The following is a 20,316-nucleotide window of genomic DNA, read 5'->3' on the forward strand; positions in this document are numbered from 1 at the left end:
AAAAAAAAAATCCCAGACGAGATCGGGCGCATTCAGGGTGGTATGGCCCTAGATGGCTTAAACTTATCAATCAAACATCATAAATTAACAGTCTGGATTAAAAAACAAAACCCATCTGTTTGTTGCCTACAGGAGACATATCTCACCAACAAAGATCAGCAGAAACCATATCTCATGGATTTTGGTTTTTTTGTTGTTAGTTTCATCTCTTCAAAACACTTTCTTCTTATTAAATTCTTCACTGACTCATAGCTCATACAATAGCATTATTTTCTTCAAGAAGGTTCTTGACTTTCTTTTTCATTTCTTCAGCAACACATTAGTCATTCAGCAGCATGTTGTTTAGCTTCATGGTGTTGTTCACTTCTGGTTTTTTCTTTCTTCCTGTTGTTGATTTTGTTTTGTAGCTTTTCATTTAATGTGATATAGTAACTGTGTAATGGAGACTATCATATTCAGATGTGAGGATACAATGCAATATGCATTTCTACTTTCAGACAAAGATGGACTCCCACTGAAACTGTTTACTATATCTTGACAATAGGATGCTGGACTCTCTGCCATTGTCCATGCCCACAATGATGGACATATAATTTTGTATGAAGAACTATGCTATAGTAATGATATAGGGGAACTCAGTGAGGGAGGAGGGAATTGGGTAAGGGATAAGGGAAATCCCAAGGCCTATGGAGCTGTATCATAATAAAATGATAATAATAAAAAGAAGTAAAATTTTTTTTAAAAAATCCAGGTAAGTATGTTTCCTGCTCAATGATGAATATTCCAAGTATCAAAAGCTGTCTTCCTTTAGGTTTTTGATGAGCCCTAACCATATTTTCCCCTGCGCTCAGAGTTCATGCTGTGGCATTGAATTGGAAGAACCTCACTCTTGACTTTAAGACGGGAAGGGCCAAGTCCATATGAAACAGAGAAATGTTGTTTTTGCAAAGCTGTTTGGGCAATTTTAAGGGTAGCAAGGCTTTTTAAGGTGGATTTGTGTCTTACACCTTTTCCATAAAGTTTTAAGATGAAAACGAAGAAGTCAGGGTATGCACCTGAACAGTTAGCTTTAACATGCTTCAGTCTTTGTGGAAGCACAGCCTGTGCTAGGACAATTTTCCTCTGATTTATTTCTGCAATGTTAAAAAAAAGGGGGGGGGAGTGGGAGAGTTTCATGAAGGCCATCCCAGATATTAGTTAATTCTCTCATATAGCCCAGGAACACCCACCTTGAATTACTTTTGCCTGAACCACATACAGGAATACACGCATCTCTAGGTAAAGATATGTTACTAAATCAGGTCACTAAGACTCATTATGTATGTTTCCTTCTCGACTTATTGTTGCCAGGCTATGTCCTTTTAAAGAGTTTGTAACTTTCTTTCCCCAAGAGTTCTAAATCTTTTTTTAAGATTTATTTATTTTTATTGGAAAGTCAGATATACAGAGAAGAGGAGGAGAGACAGGGAGGAAGATCTTCCGTCCATTGATTCACTCCCCAAGTGACCGCAACTGCCAGAGCTGAGCCAATTCAAAGCCGCAAGCCAGGAGTCTCTTCTGAGTCTCCCATGCAGGGACAGGGTCCCAAGGCTTTGGACCATCCTTGACTGCTTTCCCAGGCCACAGGCAGGGAGCTGGATGGGAATCAGGGGCTGCCAGGATTAGAACTGGTCCCTATATGGGATCCCAGCACATGCATGATGAAAACTTCAGTAGCCACTAGGCTACTGCACCGGGCCCAAGACTGCTAAATCTTTCACATGCATCTCCTTAATACTTACTTCTAATATGAAACAAGATCTAATTTTTAAAAAATAAAATTATGACATAAAGGAATACAAATTGCAGCATACTGTTCAGTGAGACGAGCTGAATCCAATAGTTGGTACTCATGCAGCTGGCCATTTCAACTGTGCATGCCTCAGTTTCCCTATCTGTAATGTGATCATCATTATGTGTAATTAAATGTGAAGAGAAGAATGAATGCAATGCCTAATACAACGTTTGACTAACATGTAAGAAACATAAACCTTCTCGGTTCATCCCCTATTCCATTCAGAGTGGTTTTTCCTTTATTGTGATATTTCAGACTATGAAAAGAACTGACAGATAAACTCACTGCAAAAATATCTCTTACCTGGACTTATGCTACAAGTCAGTAGGATGTCAACAAAGCTGAGTCAGCTGCTAGCTAGCTTGTGCTGCCCACAGTATCCAGGCTTCTGTCCCCTAAACAAAAACCAGCTGTCAGCACTAGTACCTGATGAATCATTTTCACTTTTCTTCTCTTTGTCTTAACTATAGGAATGATCCAGAGAAACTAGACGCCTTCATCATGGACAAAGCCCTCCTGGATTATGAAGTCTCAATAGATGCTGACTGCAAACTTCTGACAGTAGGGAAGCCATTTGCTATAGAAGGTATTAATCAGTCCCTCTTGATTCGCTTTACATAGAATGTGCTCAGTCTACCAACCTAGCAAGTCAGAAATGCTCAGTTCAGAGGCAAAGCCCTACTCGTCTTCCCAACTCATAAACACTTAGCCATTAAGTTGCTACAATCTGGAATTCAGTTTTCACCTATCAAACACTTGTACTCAGCTGCTGCGAGGAAAATCACTGCTACCCAAATGATGTTGCATCACATATCTGGGAAGAGGAGCAAAATGTAATCAATGAGGAGTCCACTTTTAATTTACTCTGTATTTTCTAATGTCCAAACATTGTCACAAATCTGACGGAAAAACTGGAATTATTATAATTTATGTCTGGAAGGATTCCAACGTTGATCTAATCCAATCTACTCATCTTATACACAACAAAGTCCAGAAACATTACATCACGCTTTCATAACCATACAATTAGACAATAATACAGAGATCAAAATCCAAAAACCCTGGTTGTTAAGGAAGTGCTTTCCCACTGGCTGTAAATAAGCTGAAAAATAAATGTCATTCTATAATTTAGCTCCTGGTAGGGTCCAACACAGAGCTTGTTTGAGACTTCAGGCTTAACTTTTTCCATACTGACAGCAAGGTTTTGTTTCCAATTTGGTCAACCAATCAATCAAACTTCAGGAACAAAGAAAGACTGCTTTGTCAGTAGCTTCCTTCATTCTGAATGACAACTGATATATGGAACTGATAGCTTGAAACAGCAAATTTCACATCTCCCAATTCCCAGCTTCCCCGTCCGGACAGTACACACTGGCTTCAAAACAGCCGTGTTCACTTGTCGGAAAACACTGGCTTGAAACAATCCTAGGGGGTGCTCGCATCCCATTTCTCAGAATCTGTGCTTTGAGGTTTAGTAACTAGGGTCTCAACACTATTCCGTCTAATTTCTCAACTTTGTTCTCTGTCTTCCTTAAATGCAGCAGCAGATTTTTCTACCTCAGATTGTTTTTTTATGATGAATTGGAATGTCATAGTCAATATCATTTCCTTGAGTCTTCTAGGAGAAATCAGTCTCCATTCCAGGCAAAGGTGCTCACCTGACCCAAGGATGGAGCTCAGGTAGAGAGATAGTGGGTGGTAGTGGCCTTCTATTAAGTCTACAGTCTAGCAAAAGGAAAAGAAAGAGTTAGAAAACCAAAAGAATACTCCATACTTAACACCATTTTTGATGTAACAATGGAAAAATTATCTAGATATATGGAAAGGCATTATATTTTATTTTCAACCTAGATGTATTGGCTAACTGAGGTCCTTTCTGCCATTGGTAACTACTAATGATAAATCATTTATAGACGGGGCAAGTGTGAAGAGCTCCAGTTTCTACCTTGATCTTCAGAGGACAACCCTGTCTTGTCAGAAGGCAGTGGTACGATAGCTCGCTTGGCCTCTGCTAGAACCAGTGCCAACTGCCATACAATTAACTCCCCACTGGCTGCCTGTTTACAGCTCCAACTGTGCACCCTGAGACCAAGTACCCTGAAATTCCTGTCCTCTCCAAACACCACTGTTGCTTTCAAAAGGAAAACAAAAATGGAACACGAAAAAACTCTTCTAACAGGACAGCAGAAAAATGACAGATCTGATAGATAGTGACTGTCTCATTGTTGGATGAATGACACCAAATCAGAACATTTGCTTCAGTCCTGTCTCTGCAAGAAAGTTCTAACCTAAAAGCAGAACAGGAGAAAATACACAGTGATTGTGATAGAGATACTAGGAAAAGTGTTGACTGATGTTTCTTTAAACAGTCTCAGATTTTTGAGGAACTGTTTTTCAATAAAATGTTTTAAAATACTATATGCTATTCCATTAGCACGACTTGGGCTTTTCAAATTTATTAAAAAGTGTGGTTCTTTATTAGTAAGACCTACTACATTGGCATTTTAAAAAATCATCAAAGGTGCTTATGAACAACCCTGTACATTTGGCTTGTAGGAATGTTTCATAGGCTTATCTATACCTTTTTGAAGGATGTTTTGATGTGCCTATAAGGCCAGGCATACAGAAATTATGATATATTGCATTATACGCTGTTGGAAGTGGTCGCTTGGCATGGCAATTAAAATCTCCACATTGCACCCTAGGGAGCCTGGATTTGAATCCACATTCAGGGCTTGACTAATCTTCCAGCCGATGCATACGGAGGGGAGGCACAGGATCAAGTGTTTAGGTCCATGCCATCTGATAGGAGACCTGGATGGAGATGCCAGCCCCTGATACTGCAGGCATTGGTGGACTGGACCAATAAATGGGAGCTCATTTCAATTTTAGAAAAAAAAATCTCTTGTTTATAAGCTATCCGGTCTATAGTGTTTTATTTTATAAACACAGACTAATAACTATCACATCCTCCTTCCAGTTTCACCACCCCGTACTTATTGGGATTTAAAAGGTAACAGTCAAGCCAATGAGAGATGTTGGCTCCATGGTGAGTTTAACATTAACATGGCGCTGCAGACCAAAACTATTAAAAAGTCCTTGGTCAAATTAAACACTATAAAACAGGGGCACGAAGAGAGATTATGTGATCAAGTAAAAAAGAAGGTGTTGAGATAAATGAATACATGTTTCAAATTTATGCATTGGAGTTGACTGACAATAAAGGTCCAATGGGGAGAAAGAGTAATGTAACTGTACAATAATGACTTGTGGCCTTTCCGCCAGAGACCTTAGCCTAGTTTTAAGCTTGTTCTCCAATAATTATTTAACACAATGTTAGGGGTGCTAATTCTAGACTCTGAGTGCCTGAATTAGGACAGAAGTCGCTAACAATTTACTTGATCTGTTTTTCTTGTCCCTTATTTGCATAAAGAGAATATGAGTTAGTATGTCATTGATAGAGTTGAGACAATTAAGTAAAATAATAAGGCAAAGCAGGCAGATGCACACTTGACACATAGAAAGGGCTTAACAAATTCTCATTATCAGGTTATTGAATTTATAAATTGAAGCATATTTACTATAAATTCTCTCAAGATGGCCTTCATTGATCTCAGTTTCTCACACATCATTCTATTCTCACTTTGATGTGCTTGGTGCAGGAAAACACAACCTTAAAGTTCTGTTTAAAAAGATGGGTATTGTAGCGTAGCAGGTAAAGCTGCCATCTGTGACGTCAGCATGTCATTTGGGCACCAGTTTGTATCCCAACTGCACCATTTTCAATGCAGCTCCCTGCTAATGGCCTGGAAAAGGCAACAGAAGATGGCCCAAATCCCTGGGCCTCTGCCATCCTGGTGAAAGATCTAGACAAAGCTTCTGCTTCTTCCTGGCTCAGACCTAGCCATTGCAGCTCCCCAAGGAGTGGGCCAGTGCACAGAAGACATCTCTCTCTCTCCTCTCTCTCTCTTTCTCCTTGCCTCTCTCTTTGTTAATCTGTTAATCTTCAAATAAACAAATAAATCTTAAAATAAACAAGGCCTTTTAAGAGTCGGGATGTGCAGTGTTTACAAACTTTGTCCCAGAGGAACTAAATATAGTGTTCCAAGGACAGACAGCAAAACTGAATAAATATTTTCCTGAAGCCTGTTTAACCCTTTCTAAGATATTATTTCCAAAAATGTATGTTTTGCAATCACATTTCAGGAAAATTCTTTTAGCCTGTGAGTTTCTAGCTATATATTTGCTAGTCAAAATATATTTCCACTGCTCTTAGCGGAGTCAAGCTGATTTATCCATGAGGAAAAGATCAGGATTCTATTGCAAAAATTGTTCTCTTGGGCTATTAAGCAGTATCCAATTTCCAGGGTGCTTGATGCCTTCATCTTTAGGGTTGAAAGATTCCGTTTTGCCTCATCCATCAAGCTCACAATTTTCTAGCCCATCTTTATTGCAAAAGCACGTTTCTAATGATAATGAAAGCAACTCAGGCTGCTAAGTTGAGTCAGCAATTTAAAAATAAGAATTATTTGACCAATGAACACAATCAAATTTGAAAGGCAACTGTTAAAAATAGGTCAGGAATGAGATCTGCAAGGTTTTTACTATTTTATGCTTCTGAATAAAATAGATTTTCCTTTTAATAAACACTTCTCTCTGACACGTCTTGCTGTTATTATTCTCCTTGTTCTATGTGCAGTTTGTTTTCATTGGTTAATAATTATTATTGATGCTAGAAATCATTAAAATATCAATATCCATTATAAATATTTAAACTGAAAATTAAAAAGAATAGTCATCTATTTTGGGCAGCCAATTACAAATTAATCTAGACATGATGGAATGGGGTAATATAATATTTATTATTTCCTGCCTAACAATCTTTTATAAATGTCCCCTGCAACTTTAGTGTTTCCCTCAGAAAAAAATTAATACTTTTGTTGTAGCCCTGAAATTCTATTTTTAATAGACGTCAATTTGTCATAAGTGTTAATTTCATTTTTTAAAACCTTCTTATCCTGTTTCTGTCTCATATACCAAAAGTGCTTCTATCTAGAATCAGTCTAAGCTGATTTCTTCCATTCTCCCACCTGATAGTAATCCTTTATTGCTCTGAACTTGCAGAGAATTTCAACTGTCCTCCTTCTGGGATCCAGGTCATTATGTTTTACCTTTATTAAATGTATGCCTCATCCATCTTTTATTCCGAGAAAAGTCATGTAGCTCTCCAGTGCTGTGTGGTTATTTACGTTTCCTTTCCCCCACCACCCCACATGGCATCATAGGCTTTCTAGGAATAATCTCTGTGTCTAGTTTAACCTGGTAACTTCTATAACACTAGTCAGTGTGTCTGGCACTAAGTGAGCATTGAACAGGTTTGCGCAATTAATGAACAGATAAGTAGGTGGGTGATAAACGCACACAAATGAAACATAAAGTCAATTATGTCATTTTAATGCTAATGTGGGTTGGAATTCTTACCTTTAAGAACATTTTGGGAAAAATAACGTCATTAGTAAAGGTCCTTGCTAACAAATTGTTTCACGCATCTATCATTCACATTTGAGGACTGTCCTTACATTATAGCTGCATAACATATTAAAAAGCTGATAAGCCACATATACCTCTAAGTGATATATAAGAATCCGCTGAAAGCAATGCTCTTAAGACGATTGAGTCTTTTAAATGAATGGCCTGGCTTCAGAAGATTTCATTAAATTGTTTATAATAAGGTCTATACTGGAGAGGAGAAAATGAGTCAATTATTCCATTGACTTGGTCACATATTGTAATGAACCAGTTGGAAAGAACATTGGCTTTAGAATTAAATGAGCTTACTTTTAAATGCTGGCTTTGCCAGCTTCTTCCTGTGTCACATTGACGATTTATTTATTCATTCTTTAACAGGGTTGTCCCTTGGTATACACGGGGTGGTTGTTCCAGGACCTCTGTGCAGCTGCCAAAATAGAGTATGCTAAAGTGTTTTCTACACTATGGTATAGTACTTGCCTATAACCTGGGCACATCCTCCCATATACTTTCTCTCATCATCTCTAGATTAAATAGTAATACTTAATTTAATACTAATGCGTTAAAAATTGCTGTATTGTTTCAGAAGCAATGACAAGAAGAAAGAAAACTCTGTACCTGTTTAGCACAGATGTAATCTTTCACTGAAGTTATGTTAAACGCATGATGAGGAAGCCACAGATATGAGGGGTTGAGTGTGTGTTCTCTGACATGGGTTTATGTAAGATTGACTGGTAATAGTGCCTGACACATAGTAGTACTCACTCTAGCCTATTTCTTAATATTGGAAATCTAGTTTAACTAAAGTGTACAATCTTGGCCTGTACATTCTCTGCAGAAAAGGGCTAAAGTATTCAGAGTGTAAAGTAAACCCTAAACAAATAATTAGGAATTGTTGTTATTTTGAAAACAATTGCATTGGAACGAAAACATGATATTCAAAAAACCTGGGCTAATTATCCAGACCATCAAGCCAGTACCACCAGATAAACACAAGTTTTATGTGTCTTGGTTTTTTCTCCCTGCAGACATTTGTACTAACTGAAATGGAATAATCATTCCAGAGTACATTATTACTATCTGTTCCCCCAAAAGAGTGTATAGTCCATGACCTCAGGGCCTGTATCTCCCTTGGATATCATCAAATCCTAAACATTAACACAGTGCCTATTCACTCTGAAAATACTTGCTGAATGAATAAATTAATGAGTAGATTAATGAGTAAATATTAATTCACATGCATATCTTGTGTTGTGCCTAACACATAAATAAGTACTAAATAATCTTTGTGCAACTGGATTGCCAATATCATTGATTATGAATTTCTACAGGAAACTGGCTACTTCTTATAATGTTATCCATCATAAAAATGAACATAAAAAAACCTTGTGTAATGGTAATATTAAATAAGGCCAAGCTGCCCATCCAAAGAAAGTCTTTTATTATCAGTCTTGCCTTTCAAACCAAAAATACTAGACACAAGACAGACACTTAAAATAGCTCTTTGAATGCAGGATTTGAATCTTGCTTTTGACATTGTCATCATTTTCTTGACTTCCCATAGCTACGGAACAATTATCAAGAAAACGCATGCAATTACTTAAAACTCAAAATATCTTCTGCATTATTTATTTACTGTTTGGTAATATGAGCTTCTAAAACTTGATGTTTTTAAAAATAATTTGTCAATCTGCTTTTTAAAAAGCAAGCATGTCATTGCCATTGAATTCTAAGGATAATTATAGCAAGTATTTGTTTCCATTAAATAACTTTGAATTCTTGAAAGCCTTTTCGTTTTTATTTGTGAAAATGGAACTAGCCATATTTTTTATTTTTCTTTTTCAATCATCTTGAGAGGGAAAAAAAAATCTTTTTTTAGCCTCTTTCACGTGGCTAGAGGAAATTAACGATGTGGTAACAGTTTCGAAACAAGTGAAGTTTCAAAACAAAGGGAATCTTAAGCCGTACGGCTCCTGTGCCATCGCGTCTTCCCTTCTCCTTCCTATCTCAGCACTGTGTAAATAGTCTTGGATCATTGATTTATCAAGTCCTTGTTTTTTCTCAGTACAATTTATTACCTATAAAAATGGGGTCCTTCGGATATCTAATTTAGTTTTGAGTGTCTTTGCATTTACATAATGAATTTTGTACATCTGAATACTGCTCTTTCTTATTCAATAGCATATTACTATCATTCATATTTTTGCGTCCAGTCCTAGCTCATATATTTTACATATTTCCCTTGTGTAAATACTCCACAGTTTATTTACCCTTTCTCTTGCCGAAGAACGCTGATATAGGTTACCAAATGTTGGTGTGACACACAGTTCCTTTACACTTCCAAAGTATATCTTTGGGTATTCTACCGACGAAGTGCTTCGAAGTTTACTCAGAAGCAGGTTTGCTCATCTTTGAGAATAGAAATGTTCAACGGGCCCGGCGTGGTGGCGCAGTGGTTAAGGTTCTAGCCTTGAACGCCCAGGATCCCATATGGGCGCCGGTTCTATCCCAGCAGCCCCGCTTCCCATCCAGCTCCCTGCCTGTGGCCTGGGAAAGCAGTCGAGGACGGGCCAAAGCTTTAGGACCCTGCACCCGTGTGGGAGACCCGGAAGAGGCTTCGGATCGGATTGGCATAGCACCGGCCGTTGTGCTCACTTGGGGAGTGAATCATCGGAAGGAAGATCTTCCTCTCTGTCTCTCCTCTGTATATCCGCCTTTTCAATAAAAAAAGATAATAATAAAAATAAATCTAAAAAAAAAAAGAAATGTTCAACAACACAAACTAATATCAAATTGTTTTACAAAGTGCTTATATTGACTTACTTTATCATAAGCAACAAATTAGTTATTTTATTGAATCACAACTTCTCCAACATTTGGTAGGACAGATAATTGAATCTTTTTTTTTTTTTTAGATTTTTTTTTTATTGGAAAGTCAGGTATACAAAGGAGAGACAGAGACAAAGATCTTCTATCCATTGATTCATTCCCCAAGTGGCCACAATGGCCAGAACTGAGCCAATCCGAAGCCGAGAGCCCAGAGCCTCTTCCGGGTCTCCCATGTGGACACAGGGTGCCAAGGCTTTGAGCCATCCTCGACTGCTTTCCCAGGCCACAAGTAGGAAGCTGGATGGGAAGCAGGGCCACCAAGATTAAACGGGTATCCATATGGGATCCCAGTGCACACAAGACAAAGACTTTAGCCATTAGGCTATCACACGAGGCCCACAATTGAATCTTTTGACCAGTGGTTATTTGCCACAAGTATATATTTTTATATTATTCAAAAACAAAATACATCAGAAACATGTGTCATAACCTAAAAATTATAATGGGTTCAATTTTATGAGCTTAAAATCCAGAAGTTAACTAAGCCTGACTACACAATAAGATTGCAGATACTAAGGTGAGGCAAGTCATGTCAGCCTGGGCCCAGCAGTGACCAGGCTCATGAGCCCCAGCAATAGGGGATCTGATAGGGCTCTGGTAGTTTGGGTCAAATCCTGGGGCCCACCTGTGTGGTGGGGCTGGGTTCCTGAGCCCCAAGGATGGGAAAACTGGTGGGGGTTGGGTCACTTGGCCCAGATCCTAGGACCCTTCTAAGTGGATGTTGGTTTCGTAAACACTGGGAGCAGGGGATATGGTGGGGCTTGCGTCTCCTAGCCAGGGTCCCAGGGCCCACCTACTAGGTGGGTGCCGGGTTTATGAGCCCCACAGGAGGGAGATTCAGCCATGCTTGAGAGGCCTGACCCGGGTACTTGGATTTGCCTGCAAGAATATGTCCTACTTAATGAAAAAGGTGTGGCAGTGGACATAGACCCTATTGTAAAAGGGGAATATGGCAGCACATTTGGTGCTATAGCTAAGAACAGAACAAACCGGACAACTACCCCAAACAAGCGATGACAGCAAAAAATCTTAGTGAATGGAGCCAATGGACATTGGGAGGGCGACACCATCCTTGGAGCGGTGAAAATGGCATCATTTCAGAGCTATCCAAACCACTTGGACAGAACCCTTGAATATGTACACATTGAGACTCTGGGTTGATAATGAGGTGGTGATCCCTCATTCCTGGGTACTGAGATGTATGGAAAGTCATGAATGGTTTCCCCATTTGTCTCTCCCCTTCCCCCAGTAACAACAAGAAGAAATAGCAAATTCGGAAGCAATGAGTTCACCCAATTTTCCCTAAATCTTGATCCTTCCCACCCTGATCAACAATGTAGTCATTATTTAAAAAAATAAATTTAAAAAAACAAATTTTAAAAACCCAGAGGCTTGGCTGGAAGAAGTAGCTAGAAAATCCTAGCTTTAATAAAGACCCCAAACATTGCTTATAAGAAACATTTTAAAGTGAAGGGCAGAAGATCCTGGAAGAAGACAAGTTTCAACGGTATAATTTGTGCCACCTAATCTCCTCCTTTACAGACTCATCTACTTAGACACACAGCCAACCTAAGTATTATCACATCCAAGAAAGTCTTTGTGTCCTTTGAGAAAAGAGATTGAAAGTTCACTGTGCCTTTGTTATCAGGTCTAATGGCAATATCACACTATTTAGTGACACCTCTGAAGAACAGCGTGAAAACTCATCCAAGACTGTATTCTCTCCTAGGTTATGGCATTGGTCTTCCACCCAACTCTCCATTGACTTCTAATATATCTGAGCTGATCAGTCAATACAAGTCGCATGGGTTTATGGATGTGCTGCATGACAAGTGGTACAAGGTGGTTCCATGTGGCAAGAGAAGTTTCGCGGTAACTGAGGTATGGAAAGGCTTATGATACTGCTGACACTGTGTATAACTTAACCTTAAAGAATGTAAAGAATGCTGTTACTTGTGCCTCAAGGTCAGTAATCCAGGTTATTGCATTTGCTAGGGTATCGCATCTTATTTGGAATATTCTTAACTTTGTTGAAGTTTGTCCATTACATGCTTGTCTTTGCCTTAAATGTGATACTATTCTGACAGTAGATGCGCTAACTTCCACTTTTCTTCTATGTTCGATACATTGTTTTAACCACATAATAGAATTAAAAATATTAATAATGTTTGATTTGATCACTTTCTGGTACCAGATAATACTTCAAGATGTCTTTTAAAATCTTATCAGAGAGTGCATATTTAGCCTAGTAGTTGGGACACCTGAGTCAGAACCCTGGAATTTCAGTCCTGCCTCTGGCTCCTGATACTAGCTTCCTAGGAGACATTAGGGATGGATCAAGCTCCCATTGCCCATGTGTGAGACCTGGATTGAGTTCCTTGAGCTTTGCCACAGCTACTGCAAGAATTTGGAAAGTATGGCCCAGCGTGGTAACCTAGTAGCTAAAGTCCTTGCCTTACATGTGTCAGGAACCCAAAAGGGCACAGGTCCATGTCCTGGCTGTTTCACTTCCCATCCAGCTCCCTGCTTGTGACCTGGAAAAGCAGTCAAGGACGACCCAAGGCCTTGGGATTCTGCACCTGCGTGGGAGACTGGAAAGAGGCTCCTGTCTCCTTGCTTTAGATCAGCTCAGCTCCGGCCATTGCAGTCACCTGGGGAGTGAATCAGGGCAGAAGACCTTTCTGTCTCTGTATCTTCTTCTCTCTGTATATCTGACTTTACAATAAAAGTAATCTTTTTTTAAAAGAACTTCGAAAGTGTACCACACACAGATAGGCGCTCTCTCTCACTCTCGCTCTCTCTTGTTCTTTCTCTCTCTCTCATCTGTGTGCACATATGCACATATTTCTGCCTCACAAACACATGCACAATATTTTTACAAATCCAGCAAAACTATTTTTTAACTTCTCAGTAGGGACAAGTAATAAATGCTTCGTAAGTTTCATTCAATGAACAAATCATAAACAACAATTCTTAGATTACAGAATCCTAGCTTCCTAAAGCAACAACAAAAAACCCACTCCCTACATTTACAACTGGGAAACAAATACCTGGAGTTATTATATGATTATTTTCCAAGGCACATAAATAAAATATATTCCTTTCTATTGCTGTACAATATGGTTATAGTACGATCAGAAAAAAATTTCAAAACAGATAAATGATTAAAATAGGAGATTGAAAGGAGTAACCAGAGACACAGGCCTAAACAATTTTTTAAAAAATAGTTATTTGCTTTTCACTTGAAAGTCAGCATTACAGAGCGAGGGGAAAGATAGAGAGATCTTCCATTCACTGGTTCACTTCCCTCGATGGCAGCAACAGCTGGAGCTGAGCCTGTCCAAAGCCGAGTAAACTAGTCCTTGGTCATTTTGACATTGAGTAAAAAAGCCAATAATATTTTCATTTGTCAAGAGCTTTCAACTTTATGTTTCAACACAAACTGTTCCACACTTGTCAAAAACTAAGCCACCAATTTTGTCTCTTAAAACTTCCTTGTTCCTGTGCTTCACACTCAGGTAATAGCACATCTGTGTCTCCAGCAAAGGCATGGATCCTTAGTGCCTCGTGCATCATACCTTCTGCATGCATCTACAAGTCTTACCTTCTCCTGATATGGACTGTATCTCAAACGCACACATTTCTTGTCATCTGTACTGCCATTTCTCACATGAACCAGCATGGAAGACTCCTAATTGGTTTTTCTGTTTCATTCCTGCCTTCCCTCAATTTGATTTCCATATGGCATATTGATGTTCTGTTAGAAGCCTGCTAAGTCTCCCATATTAACTGGGACAGAATATGAAGTTCTGGAATGAACTACAATGCCCTACTAGGCCTACTCGTGTCCTTTTCCAGTGTTACTCCACGCCACTTTCCTCTTGGCTCTACACAGTCCTACCACAGTGGACATTTCAGACAGACATACGTCAAGGCTTCTCTGTCTTGGGGCTCCAGGACTTGCAGATACCCTTTCTTCTGATGTTTGCTCAATGAATGCCTTCACGTTATAAATTCCATAATATCCCCTTTCTTCAAACACACTCTTGGTCTTTGAGCAATCTACATCACATCTCCCATTACAATCTCACATTTTGGCTCCCACGGTATTTCATAGAAATTGCTATAATTTATAAGCTTCACTATTTCAACATGTGCAATACTACTATTGTTTTAATGTGTCTCTTCCCTAGACTACCTAACTTGAGGAGGGACAGAGACTCTGCTTGCACTGTCTTCTCAGTGTCTTGCATGCAGTGTGCACTCACTAAGCAATCATGCAACAATTGAACCAGAAAGACTGTACAACATATCTGAGAAGAAAGGATATGGCAAGCAGAAGGAATGCACATAAAGCAAGAGTGATAGTATACTGATATACTGGCAGTATACCGAGTTGAATGGTGTCCCCTCAAAATTCAAGCCAACCAGAATTTCAAAGTGTGACCTTATTTGGAATTGGAGTTTTTGAAAAGTTATTCAATTAAGGTGAGGCTATGTTGCTTTTGAATGGACCCTAATGACTGATGTCCTAACAAGATCTTGTGAATGGAAACACAGAGAGAGGGCCTGGAGAATGCAGCTACGGAAGCCACGGGATGCCAAGCATCACCACTAACCATCAGAAGCTGTGCAAGTAGCTGAGCCCCTTGGAGGGAACCAATCCTACTGCCACCTGTTTAAAATTTTTAAGGACTTTATTGTATTTATGTGAAAGTCAGAGAGACAGTGAGACAGAAAGAAAGGGAGATGTATTTTTAATCCATTGGTTCACTTTCTAAATGCCCATAACTGCAAGAACAGAGTCAGGCTCAAGTTAAGAGTCAGGAACTCAATCCAGTGGTCTGCTACCTTCAGAGCTGTCCTCGCAGCACTCTGGAGACGCAGAGCCAGGATTTGCCATTCCAGAGAATCATCAGATTAAGACTTGAGCTAGATGGACCTATGACTCACAGAACTTAATTCCATGCAAGCACAATCAGGGAAAACAGAGTCGTTTTTAAAAGACTAATTAATCCAAACCCCAATATAAAAAACGTATGCCAAGTGTATTTCTGTAGGAAAGTATCTAAACACAAAGCATGCTGTCACAGCATTCTGAATGTGATCCTGGTTCTACCAATTTATAGCCAAAAGATTCAACTGCGCTTGAGCCGAGTTTTCTTATCTGTAAAGAGATACAATAACACTTCCTTGGAATTGTGTCCTGAGAATCAGGGAGCATTTGGGGAAGCTACTAAAGAAACAGCAGCAATGCAGTAACAGAAGTGATTCCTCCCCCCTGCATTGGGAGGGAACCTCCTAGAATTCATTAATAGCTTCAGATATCTTCACTTTTTCAAACAGAATGTTTAGAAGCCTTCAGTTTCATCATATTTTCTTAGTCAGAATGTGTCATCTCTATGTGTTTGAGCCAATCAGTGGGCAGGAGATGGGATCATCAAGGTGGATTGTGACAATCATGACTCATTTCCGGGACCAGCAATGGGGCAGCCTACTTTGAAACATGTTCCTATCGCCAAGTGTGAACATCTTAAAAAGGCGTGATTCTTCTAGAAAGGAGACAGGGGAAATTACGTTAAATAGGAAATCAAACGTATTTTTCTATATCCGCTCTGCAGTTTGGGGAAAATTGCTCACTCTTTCATCCCCCAACCTCCAACCATCTGTACAAGAGCCATTTGAATGTAATCACCTGAAAATGCCGTCCTAGTTTTCCTACAGTGACTCTGGATCCCTTTATTATCATCCTGAAATGTGAATAGTTTTCTTTACAGTAGAGCAGAATAGCTAAAAATATTTTTTTTTTGGAGCAAGTAGTGATTGAGCCACCAAACTTGGAATGCATACATCCCATATCAACAGAATGCCTCTTTAACTCCTGGGTCATTGTCCTTATCAGCTGCTGACAAATATGAGCCCTAGGTGGCAGGAAGCGATGGCTCAGCCACCTGGGTTCCTGCCACTTACATTGGGAAACCCAGACTGAGTCTTGGCCATGACTTTTGTATGAACCAATGAATGAGATTGTGCTCTCTCTCTCTCATTTTTGTGCGCTCTCTGCTTATGAAACAAAAGTGAACAAAATTTTAAACATAAATGAATATGGCCTTTGGAGATGTGTATGTATTTGAATCTCAACTTTATCAACTATGTGAGCAGAACTTGCTATTTAACTATTCATAAACTGAGGATATATACCATAGTTGTAGAATCATGATTAAATCTAAGCAAATAATGGTTTTAGAATATTGGGCATATACAACCAAATATAGTAAGCAGTAATGCATGACTGTTCTTAAGAATTGTGAGATTCCATCATAAATATTCCAGGGCAGTGCAGCTTATCAGTATTCTCAAACAAAATCAAATTAAGTCCAGATATTTTTTAAAAAAATAATCATGGCCCAGCGTGCTAGCCTAGTGGCTAAAGTCCTCACCTTGCACTCCCAGGATTCAATATGAGCACCAGTTCTAATCCCAACAGCCCCACTTCCCATCCAGCTCTCTGCTTGTAGCCTAGGAAAGCAGTCAAGGATGGCCCAAAGCCTTGGGATCCTGCAACCACATATGAGGCCCAGTAGAGCCCCAGGCTCCTAGTTTCAGATCGATCAGCAGCCATTTATGGAGTTAATCATCAGATAGAAGATCTTCCTCTCTGTCTCTCTTCTTCCCTGTATATATGACTTTCCAATAAAAATTAAATAAAATGAATCTCTTTTTAAAATAATCAACAAATGCCATAAACTATTCAGATGATACATACAAGATACATCAGCAGTAATGAGTTTTTATAGGTCAAATTCAAGAGAGATACAGAAGGGATAGTCTGCATGGAGTCAGATGGAATCCTGGAATGAGTGGCTGGTATCAGGATTAAGATATGGTTGTTAAGAAAAGCCTGAGGTTGCAGCATTGAAGTGCAGTGTGTTAAGCCACAGCCTACAACACCTGTATCCCATCAGGACATCCTTTCAGGGTCCAGCTGTTCCACTTCTGATCCAGTTACTGCCTAATGTGCCTGGGAAAGCAGTGAAAGATAGCTCAAGTGCTTGGGCCCTTGCCACCCATGTGGGAGACCTGAGCAAAGCTCCTGATCTTGGCCTGTCCCAGGCCAGGGTTTGCAGCCATCTAGGGAGTGAACAAGCAGATGGAAGACTGATAGCGCTCTCTCTTTCTTCCTCTCTCTGTGTAACTATCTTACAGCTAAGAACATTTTTTTTAAAGCAAACCACCCAGCACAACTGTGTTTCTGCCACAGAAGCCCATTTCATAGATTAGCTAAATCTGAGAAATAGAGGTAGAGATGGAGGAGAGGCTGCCTTTCGCTGGAACCTCAGAATCAAAAGTAGAGTTCAAAAACAGGATCTGATAACACCAGTGTGCGTAGAGAAAGCGGGAGCTTCACCCTTGCCTTACAGGGTGTTGTGAACATGCACAGGGCTATTTCCCAAGGATGGTGGACTTTGCTGCAGCATGTGTGGTTAGAAAACTATTTCAGAATGATGCTCCCCTGTGGCCATTTAAACAATAACACTTATCTTCATCCATGGGCATATATTCAGGATCACTCTCATAGAATTAAAGCCAGAATGCAACTAAATTAATCTGATTTTGAGCTCACCTGCTGAACTTGTTCCCTCTGCCTGCTGGGTCCCTGGCTGCACTTTGCTTAACATCCTTGCTTGAGATCATTTACTTTTTTTTTTTTCCTTTCACCCAAGAAAGGTCAGAGAAAAGGAAACGAGCATTAATGCTGTACTTTGACCATGCTTTTTACTTCAAGTGCCACATGTGGCTGGGCTGTTAGTGCAGGAAAAGGACAGGCTCTGCAGTCAGATAAGCCATGTTGAAATCGCACTTCTCTCGCCAGTTTACCTGAGGAGAGTCACTTAGTCCAACTCAGCATCAGCTTTTTCACCTCCCTAGTGATTCTCACGAGGAGTAAAAAGACAAGAGCTTAAGGAACTTGCCCTCTTCCTTTTGCCAGCCCTACCCCATACAGGAGGAGGGGCGCAGGCACAATCCAGGGGAGCAGGTACCTGGACAGCCCCTCTCTCAACAGCTTCACTTAACCCTTAAAGAGACATTATCCAGTTCCCTCCTTAATTACTTTCTTTTTCTTTTTCTTTTTCATCATTCAGTTTCTTGGGCTCAAGGATTTCCATTTCCATTCTCCCACCTCTCCTCCCCCCCCCACCGTTTCCCCCTATATTGTAACAACAGCTGAGTCCTTCAATAATAGTCCTAAGTCCGTCATTCTGCTCTTTAAGTGCATCCTGACCTTGTAGGTGTAGCAATGGTAGAAAGTTCAGCATCCTACTGTCCAGCTGTGATTCACAGTTTCATTGGGAGTCCGTCTTTATTTCAGGAGTATAGATGCATACTGAGAGTTTCTGATCTGACCCATTCTTGTAGGTAAAGCCCCAGATTGCGTTTGTCGCCACAGGCAACTCAATGCCCTCCCTCACTCTGGAGAACAAAATCCTACTTCGAATAATGAAATATGTGGTGACTTAATACTAAAACAGGAATAATGCTTTCCCCCGTCTCTGGTAGCTGGGCATTAATGTGGGGCCCCTCGTGGGATCCTGATCTATTTACCCTCCATTCCTTTGCAACCCAGAGCCATATAGCTGCATTTTCTCTGGAAGATAAACTCATTCGTTTCTCATTTCAGGGCTTTATCTGGTCCCCAGAGTCACCTAGGAAACTGCAGGTCCAATTCTGCAGACCTGACTCTGGCGATTTGCAGAGAGGAATTTTAAATTGACCTCACATGTTTCCCCACAATTCCCCCTTGGCACCACTGTGTCTCTGCCACAGAGGGCTCCTTGTCGATCAATTCCACTGCAGAAAACATATGGATGAGTATAAATTTCTTTCTTTTTCCTTTGATTCAGCAAAAAGACAAACTTTTTTACAAGTGCTTGACTAAATCTAAGAGCTTCGGGGCAGGTTTTATGAAATCTTTTTGCAAACCAGGAAAAGAAAGCCGCAGATCACCATTCAGCAAGTTCCCAAAAATTCTTCAACACCTCTTTTCGTAAACTTTAAATAACGGGTTGGATAATATACCCTTTTACCCAATGGAACTATTCAAGAAGGAAGAAGAAAACAGTGCTCTCCATAGGGTAATCAGCAACAGAACCAGGAAGAGTGTTAAGAACAGTATTGGGGCAATTGTTTGATGCAGCAGTTAAACCACCACTTCGGTCACCCACATTCCTCATCAAGTCCCCACTACTAAACTTCAGATCCGGCTTCCTGATAATGTGCACATAGTGGATGATAACTCAGATACTTGGATCTCCGCCATCCATGCAGTTAGGTTCCAGAAACTTGGTTTTGGCCTGAGCAGTCCTGGCTGCTCAACATCTGGGAAGAGAGAGAACAAGCAACTAGTAGATTCTCTCTTTCTCGGTAAAAATGGAGCTAAATAAATAGATTTTAACAAGAAAACCATTTTCAAAAGAATGGCTTCAGCAAGCCACCAACAAGGGCAATACAGTCCCCCAGTGTAAGTGAGCATATCTGGGCTGGAGGGTAAACAGGGAGGGAGCTGTTCCTGGAACCCATGGAGGCAGAGCTGAGGGTTTTCTAAGAGCCCTGGGCACTTGGTTTGGGCACAGTCATCCCACCACTACCTGATCAGAAAAGAGCCAGAAATGCAGTCTTCTCCTCCCACGCCCTTCTTCTATCACTACTTTAAAGCGAGGGAACCAGTAAATATGGTCCACAGCATCCATTTCCAGGGTGCAACGCAGGATGAAAAAGGTAGAGATTGAATCTCGAAGGGCACATGAAAGGAGAAAGGAGGCAGAAATGGGAAAGCATTTCCCCCTGGGACTCGCCTCCAGACAGGAGTCCAGCCTGCAGGAAAGATGTGGATCCTGCCCTGGTCAAGGACGAAACAGAAACCACCACGCCAGCTATTCTGCCATGACCTGGGTCTTGGAGGTCAGGCTGCCCTGGCTCTAGCATTAATCAGAACACCAACTGTTCATCCTTGGAAAAATTCCTTAGCCTTTTTGAGCTTCAGTGTAATCCTGAGTGTGTTGTTG

At 40.2% G+C, this 20,316-nt stretch overlaps 1 protein-coding gene across 1 annotated transcript in view; it reads left to right on the forward strand.

Moving 5' to 3' along the window:
* The window catches only part of GRIN3A (glutamate ionotropic receptor NMDA type subunit 3A), a 158,135-nt gene that overhangs the window by 113,486 nt on the left and 24,333 nt on the right, over positions 1-20,316 (forward strand). The window contains exons 5-6 of the mRNA XM_040963540.1: positions 2,305-2,420; positions 11,982-12,133. Of these exons, the coding sequence (XP_040819474.1) occupies positions 2,305-2,420; positions 11,982-12,133 (268 nt within the window). The remainder of the gene's footprint in view (positions 1-2,304; positions 2,421-11,981; positions 12,134-20,316) is intronic.

Source organism: Ochotona curzoniae, unplaced genomic scaffold (assembly GCF_017591425.1).
Source record: "Ochotona curzoniae isolate NIBS_2020 unplaced genomic scaffold, NIBS_Ocur_1.0 scaffold_3208, whole genome shotgun sequence".
NCBI classification, from domain to species: Eukaryota; Metazoa; Chordata; class Mammalia; order Lagomorpha; family Ochotonidae; genus Ochotona; species Ochotona curzoniae.